Source organism: Mirounga angustirostris, unplaced genomic scaffold (genome assembly GCF_029215605.1).
Source record: "Mirounga angustirostris isolate CCGP_5_RB_7025 unplaced genomic scaffold, mMirAng1.0.hap1 SCAF_1, whole genome shotgun sequence".
In the NCBI taxonomy this organism is placed as follows: domain Eukaryota; kingdom Metazoa; phylum Chordata; class Mammalia; order Carnivora; family Phocidae; genus Mirounga; species Mirounga angustirostris.
The window spans coordinates 80,429,530-80,442,524 of NW_026991709.1; the positions used below are offsets into that span (position 1 = coordinate 80,429,530).

General features: G+C 41.2%; 1 protein-coding gene across 2 annotated transcripts in view; it reads left to right on the top strand.

The window, feature by feature from the left end:
• Window positions 1–599: 599 nt before the first annotated feature.
• Window positions 600–12,995, top strand: part of EHHADH (enoyl-CoA hydratase and 3-hydroxyacyl CoA dehydrogenase) — a 47,815-nt gene continuing 35,419 nt past the window's right edge. The window contains exons 1-2 of one of the 2 annotated variants that reach the window (XM_064584156.1): window positions 600–797; window positions 6,417–6,520. In XM_064584156.1, coding sequence (XP_064440226.1) covers window positions 724–797; window positions 6,417–6,520 — 178 coding nt within the window. In that variant the 5' untranslated portion in view covers window positions 600–723. The remainder of the gene's footprint in view (window positions 798–6,416; window positions 6,521–12,995) is intronic. The other variant, XM_045903215.3, reaches the window with a different exon arrangement.

A 12,995-nucleotide genomic window follows, 5' to 3' on the forward strand; every position in this document is an offset into this window, starting at 1 on the left:
AGAATGTTAACTAAACTTACTGCAGCAATCATTTTCCAATCTATGTGAGTCATTATGCTGTACACCTTTGACTTATATAGTGATGTATGTCAATTATATATCAACAAAACTGGGGGAGTTTTTTTTTTTTTTTTAAGAAAAAAAGAGAAGGTTGGGGCAGACAAGATACCCATACCTTTCGCTAGGTTCCGCCGTTATAGTAAGACAGATAAAATCACTATTCTGTAAGTGGTTGGTACCATACCGGTTTAGGTGAAATTCATGGTGCGTGTATTTTAAGTTCCAAGCGTGTGTCTTATCACCTAATTGACAAGACCCCAGGTATCCATCCCGGTTAAGACGGATCATGAAGATGAAAAACTGATGAGGACAGCTCCACCAACCTAGTGAGCCCAGAAGTTGTCCAGAGAAGGCAGGGTTGCAAACTTCGACTTGCTGGCAATTGCACCCATTTTCCACCGTCCTCTCTGATCTAGGATATGATGGGAACCAACCCAAAGAAGGAGACCACAAGCGCCTGCAGAGCGCGGGGCTGGGTTCGTGGAGGAGGAGAAGCGGGTGGGAGGACGGGCGGCGGCGCCCCGGGCCCCGGGACGGCGGGAGGCGGTGCCGGGCTCGCATTGGCCCAGCGGGCGCTCCTCCTCTCGGGGTCGGCCCCACGCGGGGGGAACGCGCCATCGCCTAGCGGCGGGAGGCGGAGGCGACCTTCGCGACCGAGAAGACATGGCCGAGTACACGCGGCTGCGGAACTGCTTGGCGCTGATCCGCCTCCGAAACCCGCCGGTCAACGCCATCAGGTAACGGGCTTGGTCGCCTGCGGCTGGGGGACGGTGGGCCCTTCGCCGCCTGCCTGCTCTGAGGCTTTGAACCCCCTGCTGGTTTAAACGGAGAAAGACACTGGCACAGATTGAACCGCGGCGCATGCCAGGGCCTTCTCTTAGGTTAGCTTGGTTGACGTTCGCAGGGAGCTCTGATCCCTGTTTCACTGGTGAGGAAACTGAGGCTCAGAGGCAGGCAGATGGCTGCTAAGTGGGCGGACTGGGCTCGAACCCGGGTCGTCCGTGCCAGGTTCGTGCTCAGCCCTTCTGCTCGTTAGCAGCTTTGACTCCTCGGGTGTACGTTCTGTTCCAAAGGTACAATGCTAGCTGGACCCTGATCCCTCACTTCCCAACCTCAAGTCCAGGCCACCCTAACAGTGTGTGACTGAAAGATTTAAAAATCCGATGAGAAGGTGGCTTCACGTTTGTAAAAAAAAAATTAACAAAGGTCCTCATTCGTGCCAAGGCAGTGAGAATAGGTGAATTGTGATGTGGCGCAGAAATGCAAAGTTCTTTCTCCTGATCTGTTCTAAACTCAATGCCTTGGTGCTTCAGTGGTAGATAACGTTCGGAGGAAGCCCGTTAAGTCGCATTTCCTGAATAACGAATGTGCAGTTTATCTTCTTTTATTTCATCATGGAGCACCTTCCTTATTAAGGTTTCCCACAGATGTGTGCCCTGTACTTACAGCCGTGCTTTCTTTTTTCCTAAAGTTTTTATTTATTTATTTGACAGAGAGACAGAGACAGAGAGACAGAGAGCGCACAAGCAGGGGAAGCTGCAGAGGGAGAGGGAGAAGCAGGCTCCCCGCCAAGCAGGGAGCCCCATGCGGGGCTAGATCCCAGGCCTTTGGGATCACGACCCAACCTGAAGGCAGACGCTTAATGACTGAGCCACCCAGGCACCCCTAACAAGCCGTGCTTTCAAAACTGGTGGCTTTCTGTTTTTAATTTAAAAAATGTTTAATTATATAGGTTTGGTTCTTACATATCTTTGTAAAAAGGAAAGTGATCCATCAGCCCAGGAAAGAGCCACCCATCCTCAGGGAGTAGGATTAGCAGAAATTATAATTTACAAAGAATATATAAAACAGGGAGAAAGATCTTTGGTCAACATTCTTACGACATACCGCTGGAGCGAATAAGAGACTGGAATGAGGAGATCTGCTAATTTAACTGTGTCATCAGATTTGATTTTATCATGAGTATTAATGTACTTCTTATTTTTAATGTTATTGCATTTAATAATACAAAAAAAGAGCAGGAATAAAATCATACAAGAATATGTCCACTTTCTTGCCATTCACAGAAAAAAAAACCCAAAATATCTGTTATTTTGGGTTTGATGAAGAAAAACATAAGTGATATGATTACATATCCATTTTGGACTTGTCTGTGTTTTAATTAGAGATACTAGGTATCAGGACTCTGCCTCAGCCTCTGCTCATAACAGGAAACCATGCCCATCACGAACTTGGGAAAAAAGTTTCACAGTCTTATACCCGTAACTAGAAATATTTTCTCATAGCAATTTTAAACGTTTCTCATATTTAGCCTGCCCTTTCCCCCCTTGCAAGAGAAATGTTTGTATCACCTCCTAACATTGTGGTGAAGTTTACCTATGCTGGAGATCATAAACTGTCCTTGTGGAGGTGTTAGCTACCATCATGGAAAGCCTCTCCAGCAGGCTTGGCTGCCCAGGGTTTATTTCAGCTTCATCAAGTTTTCTCTACTTGGGAATGCTTTCCCACCCTTTCTTCTATCTTCTTCTGAAGTTATATATACACATTTTTTAAGATTTTATTTTTGAGTAATCTCTACACCCAATGTGGGGTTTGAACTTAAGACCCCAAGATCAAGAACCACATGCTCTACTGACTGAGCCAGCCAGGTACCCATTCTGAAGTTATATTTTACACAGAGGAATGTATCCCAGCATGTTCATCAAGTTTAACAGGTTGCCTATATTTTTCTTTTTTTCTTTTTTAAAGATTTTATTTTGGGGGCACCTGGGTGGCTCAGATTGTTAAGCGTCTGCCTTCGGTTCAGGTCATGATCCCAGGGTCCTGGGATCGAGCCCCACGTCTGGCTCCTGGCTCAGCGGGGAGCCTGCTTCTTCTCCCTCTCCCTCTGCCTCTCCCCCTGCTCATGCTCTCTCTCTCTCTGTATCTCTGTGTCTCGAATGAATAAATAAAATCTTTTAAAAAAATAAAAGATTTTATTTTTAAGTAATCTCCATACCCAACGTGGGGCTCCAACTCACAACCCCAAGATCAAGAGTCTCATGTACCACTGACTGAGCCAGCCGGGCAGCCTCCCCCCATTTCTTTTCTTTATGCTTTTCTTTCCTTCATTTTCCCCTTCCTACTTGTATATGGGAAATTATTTCTTTCTAGCTCACTGATTCTTACTTTTTTTTGTCCCCCAAAAAAGTTTAGCCAGCGAAGTTTCCTTCCATTCAGATGAATGCCAACCCTCTTTATAAGTATAGGACATGTCTGATTACTAGGCCTGTCTCTCAGAACAATGGCTTTCATACTTTTTTTTTTACTGTAATCCATACAGTAAGAAATCCCATGTTTTACATAGCAACTTGATATACACACATACACACACATAACTGAAAACAAAGTTTTGTGAAACAAAACTTATCCCTACGGGGCGCCTGGGTGGCTCAGTCTGTTAAGCGTCTGACTCTTGATTTCAGCTCAGGTGAATCTGGGGGGCAGGTCGTGACTTCAAGCCTTGCACTGGGCTCTGTGCTGGAGGTGGAGCCTACTAAAAACAAATAAAAACAAATAAAAAACCACCCCCACCCTTATCCTTACATGTTATATAGTTTATCATATTCTATTTTTCTCTTCTCTTCTATTTCTTTGATTAAAAAAGTGCTGGGGCGCCTGGGTGGCTCAGTTGGTTAAGTGACTGCCTTCAGCTCAGGTCATGATCCCAAAGTTCTGGGATCGAGTCCCACATCGGGCTCCCGGCTCAGCAGGGAGCCTGCTTCTCCCTCTGACCCTCTCCCCTCTCATGTTGTTTCTCTCTCTCAAATAAATAAATAAATAAATAAATAAAATCTTTTAAAAAGTGCTGGTCACAAGCTACAAACTTGATTTGATGACCTTTGGTTTTAAAAAAACTGTCACAAGAAAGACCTCCTAAAGTCACAGAAACTAAAGAGCTTTGCTCAGCACCCATGAAAATGTTATCTTTACTCTAGATTTCTCCATACCTGGACAATATTAAGGGGACAAAATAATTTCTTAGCCCCTGTAAACTTGTCATTGCTACAAGGCTGTGGTCCCTTTACTCGGCTTGAATCTAGTAAAGCTGTATCTGTTTACAGCCATTTTCATTTCCCTTTGTTTCATTTTTGCAAAATTAGCAAGACCGTAAGAAATAGAAGAGTAGAGTTTGGTTGAAATGAGGGAAGCCGGCTTCTTGTCCTCAGTGGCACTGATTTTGGCTACTTTTGCAGCCATTATTTACCCAGAGGAAATACTTGCCTTTTGGGCTTCTGAGTATTCTGGATGGTTCCAAATCTCATTAGTAGGTTGGTTTGTTTGTTTGTTTCTTCTTCTTTTTTAAGATTTATTTATTTTAGAGAGGGAGAGAGAGAGTGAGCAAGCACGGGGGGAGGGGCAGAGGGAGAGGGAGAGAGTATCTCAAGCAGACTCCCCGCTGAGCACCGAGCCAACTCGGGGCTCCATGTGGGGCTGGATGTGGTGGTGGGGGACTGTGTTGGGGGACTTAGTCCCATGACCCTGAGATCAGGACCTGAGCCGAGATCAAGAGTTGGTGCTTAACCAACTGAGCCCAGGCACTCTTAGCAGATTTGGTTTCTAATTAACTAGTCAAAGCCAAGAGGGTTTGTTTGGTTTCATCTAGGTTAAATGATGAAAAGTAACGAGGTGAAAGGGAGTTAATATATACCAGTATCTCCTTTATTTCCCGAGGTGTTAACTCATAGTTGCTGGTCTGAACATTCTGACTTTTCTAGGAGTTTGTTGTTGTTTCGTTTTGTTTTGTTTTAAGATTTTTTTTCACCCTGTATACTAGAACAGACACTCCACCCAGAATGCTTAGAATTCCAATGCAAAATTGATTGGACTCTGGTTCTGTCATTTTTCCTTTAAGTAATTCCTCATCACGTTTCCTAGGTTCTCCTCCTTCACTATCCCTTGACACTTAGTGATCCTCTACTTCTTGGCAAATTCTCTTCTCTTGATCTGTGTGACTTTGGGCTCCCTTGGTACCGAATCTCTCTGCTGAGCCTCTCCCACTTCTTCAATGAGGGTGTATCCAGAGGATTTACCCTCAGCTCTCTTTTCCTTGTGCAGACTCATTCAATCTTGACTCTCTTCTATGGATGACACCCTCATCAATGAAACTTAGCAGTCTGTTATATGCCTTTTCTTTCCTAGACCTTGCCTTTGCCTCCTAACTTAGTTAGTATTAGGTTTGGCTGTCAGAGACAGAAAACTCACAAAAGAGTAGTGGATTAAACAAGAAGTTGATTTCTTTCACAGCAGTGTCTTTGAGTGGTATGACTGCTCTGCAATCATCAGGGATCCCATCCGTTTATCTCTTGCTCTGCCATCCTCAATACAAGGTTTCCACCGCTTGGTCCATGATGGCTGCTCATGATCTAGCCTTCACATCCCCATTCCTGGCAGAAAAGGAAAAGAGAAAAGCATACCCAATCCTTTAAGGACTCTTGCCAAAGTTGCAGCCATCTTATTGGCCAGAACTTAATGTCGTACGCTGGCTTTACTGCATAGCGGGCTGGAAAATGCAGTCTTGACTTTAGGCAGTCATGTATCCAGCTAAAAACTAGATGCTTAATACTTGGAAGAAAGTGGGGAGGGTTGGATATTTGGGGTAACTTGAAGCCCCTGACACATCTCTTAGGTTGTTTCTGTTAGACTATTTCAGTTTTCTTATATTTTGCTAATATGACAAATTGTAAGTAAGTTCTCTTTGTGAACGTCCACATCACTTTTTTTGTACTTTTATTACACCACTCATCTTAGTGTGATATTTTATTATTTCCTAGGATGTTGTAAACTCATTTTCCAGTACATAGAGGATGTACAGTAATATTTTAAAATTGATGAGTACTGCTTCTAAGTGGTCAAAGTTACAGCAAAGTTCAGGAAAATACTTTTTTAAAAAAGTTTATTCATTTATTTAGCTTCGTGCTTAATTCACAGTTGACATACACATTTTTTTTTAAGATTTTTTATTTATCTGAGACAGTGAGAGTGAGCGAGAGAGAGAGAGAGCATGAGTGGAGTGGAAGGGCAGAGGGTGAGGGAGAAGCAGAGTCCCCACTCAGCAGGGTGCCCAACCCCGACGTGGGGCTTGATCCCAGGACGGTGGGATCACGACCTGAGCCGAAGGCAGACTCTTAGCCAACTGAGCCACCCAGGCGCCCCAACATGTATATTATCAGTTGTTTAATTAGTGAAAACTGAATAGTAAGTAACTAGGGTTTTTATCCATTGTGTGTATGTTTAATTTTTCATTGTTAGAAAAGGAAAAAACTCTGAGATGGTAGAAATTCAATTCTAATGCCTCATATATTTTTTTTTCTTAGTACGGCTGTACTCCATGGAATACGAGAGGGACTGCAGAAAGCTGTAACAGACCATACAGTAAAAGCCATTGTGATTTGTGGAGCGGATGGCAAATTCTCTGCAGGTAACCAGTCTCTCGCCCTCTCCCACTGTCTCCGGAAACCAGCCACAGACTGAGACCCATACTGCATGCGCTATCTCTGTGGGTAATGCCTTAGGGTGGGTAAAGGATATGGGAGACTTGAGTGGGAATGAGAAACATTGTAGAGAGAAAGAATCACAAAGAGACCCAAGGAAGACTCTGACCTTACTCTCTTTTATATTGAATTGGGCCTTTGGAGGACATTAGGTGCCAGACTTGATGGGTGTTATGCCTGCTAGTATATACTAACTAACACTAACCACTAGCAGGTATGTTCGTACATCTCTGCTCTGCATATACCTCCACCCTATGTGAGCTTGGGCAAATCCCTGTAATCTCCTGAACCTCAGTTTCTCTACTTAGAAGTAGATAGTAGGGCCGCCTGGGTAGCTCAGTCGGTTAAGTGTCTGCCTTATGCTCAGGTCATGATCCTGGGGTCCTGGGATCGAGCCCCACATCGAGCCCCACATCGGGCTCCTTGCTCAAGGGAAGTCTGCTTCTCCCTCTGCCTCTGCCCCTCCCACCCCCCGCTTGTCCTCACTCTCTCTCTCTTTTTCTCTTTCTGCTCTCTGTTTCTCAAATAAATAAATAAAATCTTTAAAAAAAGAGAAAGTAGGTAGTAATATCTATCTTAACAGGTTTTTTGAGGTTGCATGAGATATATCTGAAAGTCCCTAGTTCAGTGCCTGCCTGCATCAGAAGATGTTCAGTCAGTGTTATTTTTTATATCACACAGAAATTTGAAATGGAATTCATTTTTCTTCTGAGAGTCACGCATCTCAGGGACCATGGCAATCTTTATTGGGTTATTCCATGAAGATGCAAAAATATTGAAAACATATGGCAAAAGAATCTGAAATGGGGATTCAGTAGTATTTGTGACAACTTTTCTTTTCCCAATTAAATATGTTTATGCCCTTTAACAAAAGTCACGTGGATAGGAGGGCCTATGTGATCTTACTGCAGCCAAGGGAATTTAATATATGTTAACTGAAACCTGAGAAGAAATAGATATTGGAATCATGACAATAAAGAAATGCAAAAATGGGGGTGCCTGAGTGGCTCAGTCGTTAAGCGTCTGCCTTTGGCTCAGGTCATGATCCCAGGGTCCTGGGATCGAGCCCCACGTCGGGCTCCTTGCTCGGCGGGAAGCCTGCTTCTCCCTCTCCCACTCCCCTGCTTGTGTTCCCTCTCTCGCTGTCTCTCTCTCTCTGTCAAATAAATAAATAAAATCTTTTTTAAAAAAGTAAAAATGTCAGTCATTATAATAATTGCCTACTATGTGCCAGTTGTGTAGGTTATTTATTTATTAATAATGAAAACAGTATTTTTACACATATTCTATTTTAACCCTCAGTAAATCCTACCATCTCCATTTACGGATGAGAAGGATGAGCCCGAGAGAGATTAAAATACCGTGCCAAATGTTAACCAGTTATTAAATGGCTTAATTGTTGTTTGAAAACTTGAGGTCAGGAGCCCAAGATAGTGACTTTGCGGCATGGAGAGAGGGATCCCAATGATGAAGAACTTGATATTTCTTTGTAAGAAAGGAGGTAGAAAAGAGAGAATGTAGTTAGAGCTCAAGGACAGAAAAAAATTATTCTCCTAGAAAAGCATTAGAAGTTGTTAGACTTAATGGATTTATATAGAACAAGGCACTCAACAATTGGAAAATATACATTCTTCTTAAATCTGCAACATTTACAAATTTGACCAGATACTGGACCACAAAACTTGTCTCAATAAATTTCACTTAGAATGCATTCTCTGACAACAATGCAATTAAACTAGAAATCAATAACAAAAATATAACTAGAAATACCCATATGTTTAGAAATTAGATTCATTTCTTAACAATCTCTGAGCCAAAGCAGAAATCATAATAGAATTTAGAAAATATGTTGAACTAAATGATAGTGAAAATGCAACATATATAACTTGAGGGATACAGCTAAAGCAAAACTTAGCAGGAGATTTATAACCATAAAGGTATTTATCAGAAAACAGACTGAAACATAAAAAAGCTAAGCATCTGTATCAAGGAAATAACAAAACAAGCATGAAATAGACCCAGTGAAGTAGGAGGAAGGGAATAAGGAGGAGGAGAAATTAATGAGATAGAAACAAATGTGATTCAAGATTATGTCAAAAGTTAGTTCTTTGAAAGATAGTAGGAAGGGAAAAAGGAAGGGGGGAAATTGGAGGGGGAGACGAACCATGAGAGACTATGGACTCTGAGAAACAAACTGAGGGTTCTAGAGGGGAAGGGATGGGGGGATGGGTTAGCCTGGTGATGGGTATTAAAGAGGGCATGTGAATGGAGTACTGGGTGTTATACACAAACAATGAATCATGGAACACTACATCAAAAACTAATGATGTAATGAATGGTGACTAACCTAACATAATAAAATTAAATTAAAAAAAAACTTAGTTCTTTGAAAGACTGGTAAAATTGACAAACCTCTGGAGAGATTGATCAAGAAAAAAAGAGAAGGCACAATGTATATAAGGAATTGTGAATGGGATTGCACTGCAGATGTTGTAGCCATTAAAAAACATAACAAAAATATTATGAAAATATTATGGCTTACCAATATGACTCAAGAGGAAACAGAAAACCATTAAAGAAATTGAGTCAGTAATCAAAAATTTCACAAAGTAAATTCCAGCCCCAGGTGACTCTTGGGAAGCTCTAACTAAAAAGTCAAGGGAAATATTATTTTAATTTTACACAAATGTTTTAGGTAGTAAAAAAAGAGGGAACACTTCCCATATTAGTTTCCTAGGGCTGATAACAAATGACTTAAACTAGGTGACTTAAAACAACAGAAATCTGTTCTCTCGTAGTTCTGGAGGGCAGAAGCTCAAAATCAAGATATCTGCCAGGCCATTCTTACTCTGGAGACTCTAGGGAAGAATCTTTCCTTGCCTTCTCTAGCTTCTGTGGTTGCTGGCAACCCTTGGTGTTCCCTGGCTTCTTGCTCTCTCACTCCTATCTCTGCCTCTCTCTTCCCATGGGCCTCTCCCCTGTGTCCAGATTTCCCTGAGCTTATACAGATCACCCTTATCCAGTATGACCTCATTATTACTCAATTATATCTGCAAAGACCCTATTTCCAATAAAGTAAGTGTCATAGGTTCAATCCAGTACACTTCCCAATTCGTTGGGTGAGGCTAGCATAACTTTGGTACCAACACCTGTCAAGGCCAGTATGAAAAAGCAAAATTTATGAATGAAATTTGCAATGAAAAAAAAAGCAAAATGAAAGGCCAGTTTCATTCATAAACCTAGATATAAAATATCTTGAACAATATATTATAAAATTGAATCTAACAACATATAAAAAGTGGAAGACATCACCTTTTTCCCATAAATACCAGATTGGTTGAACATTAGAAGATTAATGTTTTTCATTCTATATGAAAGATTGAAAGAGAAAAAACATGTGGTTTTTTTTTTCAAGAAATGCAGAAAAAAACACTTGATAAAATCTGACATGTATTAAAAATAAAAATTCCTGTAAACTAGGTATAGAAAGAAAATGTCTTTATCCATTTTGGAAAACCTACAGCAAATATCAAGTAAAATGGTAAATTGAAAGCTTTCCTTATGAGAAAGGAAGAAGACATGGCTAGCTGCTATCACCATTTCTGTTTGACATTGTGTTCCAGGCCCTGGCCAGCCCAGTAAGGCCAGAAAAACAAATGAAAGGTATAGGGATTGGAAAGGAAAAAATGAAACTTCATTATCCAGAAGATATGATAGTGTTTGCAGAAAAATCAAAATAATCTATTAGAAAATTATTAGAATTAATATGAGAATTTTGCTGGATGTACAATCAATATCCAAAAATTAATTACATTTCTTTTTTTTTTTTAAGATTTTATTTATTTATTTGAAGAGAGAGACACAGCGAGAGAGGGAACACAAGCAGGGGGAGTGGGAGAGGGGGAAGCAGGCTTCCCGCGGAGCAGGGAGCCCGATGCGGGGCTCGATCCCAGGACTTTGGGATCAGGACCTGAGCCGAAGGCAGACGCTTAACTGACTGAGCCACCCAGGCGCCCGAGATTTTATTTATTTATTTGACAGAGAGAGAGATAGCGAGAGAGGGAACACAAGCAGGGGGAGTGGGAGAGGGGGAAGCAGGCTTCCCACGGAGCAGGAAGCCCGACGCGGGGCTCGATCCCAGGACCTTGGGATCACGACCCGAGCCGAAGGCAGACGCTTAACGACTGAGCCACCCAGGCGCCCCTAATTACATTTCTATAGGCCAGAAATACACAGTTAAAAAATGAAATCACTGTACTCTTGTCTGTGCCTTGGTTTCTGTAAAATGGGATAATAATACTAACCTTATGTAGCAAGTAGAAGGATGTATGTAGTATAACATTTAAGAATATGGGCTATGTAGTTAAAGTGCCTGAGTTCAAATCCTTATTCTACCAGTCATTAACTGGTCATGTGTTTGAACTAGCCACTTAACAGCTCAAAGCCTTCCTGACCTGGGAAATGGGGATTGTTATACACTTAATCTCGGTGTTAAGAAAATGAAGTAAGAGAATATATGAAACTACTTAGCACAGTGCACAGTGTAAAGTATTTATCCAATATGTGCTAATTGCTTTAGGATATGAAAATCATTTAAATCTAAAGTCACAGGATTGATAGGCCTGAGATGCAGGCTGAAATAGATCTTGTTTTTCTTAAGCCAAAAAGGAATCTAAATAATAACAATAATAATAGCACTAGGTTAGAATGTGAATACAGTGGATTGGTAAGAAAAAAACCATAATGCTAGTTAAGAAGCTGGTAGAAACAAAAAGATGAATAGGCTGAATATGAAATAATTGCTTTAACTTTTTAACTTATACCAAGCTTAATGTTTTTATTTATTCATTTATTTATATATTTGGGTGCAAAAGGGTGGTTTTATTAAAGCACAAGGACAGGACCCATGGGCAGAAAGACCTGCTTTTTTTTTTTTTTTTTTAAGATTTTATTTATTTGTTTGACAGAGAGAGAGGGCACATAGTCAGGGGGAGCGGCAGAGGTAGAGGGAGAAGCAGGTTCCCTGCTGAGGAAGGAGCCTGATTCGGACTCGATCCCAGGACCCTGGGGTCATGACCTGAGCCAAAGGCAGAGGCTTAACCGACTGAGCCACCTAGACACCCTTGCTTAATGTTTTTAAAGAATAGATAATGCTATAGGGAAAATGCTCATTATTTATAATGTTATGTGAAAAAAGGAAAATACGAAAAATGATGTTATAGAATACTCTCAATATTGTTAAATATATATTATAATAAACTTTTGTTTAATTCTCTCATAAGTCATTTAGGATAGGTGTTGAGATTAAAAGGCTAAACAAATAACTTACTGAAGGTCACAAAGCCATTTACATATATGCACTGGGAAACAACTAAGAATTCACCAAAATACTACATTGTTATCTCTGTGGTGATTTTTGAGGTGGTCTTTATGTTCTTTATTATTCTGGATATTTTTCAAATTTTCTGTAATGCATGTATTTTTTTTTTAAGATTTTATTTATTTAGGGTGCCTGGGTGGCTCAGTTGGTTAAGCGACTGCCTTCGGCTCAGGTCATGATTCTGGAGTCCCGGGATCGAGTCCCACATCAGGCTCCCTGCTCAGCAGGGAGTCTGCTTCTCCCTCTGACCCTCCTCCCTCTCATGCTCTCTCTCTCTCATTCTCTCTCTCGCAAATAAATAAAATCTTAAAAAAAAAAAAAGATTTTATTTATTTATTAGAGAGAGTGAGCGCAAGCAGAGGGAGCAGCAGAGGGAGAGGGAGAAGCAGGCTTACCCCTGAGCAGGGAGCTCAATGCGGGGCTCCATCCCCATGACCTGAGCCGAAGGCAGACAGGTAACCAACTGAGCCACCCAGGTGCCCCACATGTGTTATTTTTATGATTAGGGAAACCAATAAATTTTGTTACTTTTCTTGATCACAAAAAAAATCTATTATGAAAACATAATTCCAAGCTGATTGATGAACATATAACTCATAAATATGTATGTGTTTCATGCTGAAGTTTTATGTTGTGATGCCTTCATGCTCTTAATGAAGATCTGGGTCTAAATTGCTGTGAATAAGGTTGGTGAGGAATACCATGCAAAAAAAATAGGAAGGGCTGGCTCAACTTCAGATTCTCTATTTCCCTTCTCTGGGCTTTTTAATGTTTTTTTTTTTTTTTAAGATTTTATATATTGATTTATTTGAGAGAGAGAGAGTGCACGTGTAAGCAGGGAGATGGGCATAGGAGGAGGAAGAGGGAGAGGGAAAGAATCTCAAGCTGACTCTACTGAGTGTGGAGCCCTACTTGGGGCTGGATCTCACGACCCTGAGATCATGACCTGAGCAAAACCAAGAGTTGGCACTCAACTGACTGAACCCAGGTGCCCCTGAGCTTTTTAATTAAAAAAAAATTTT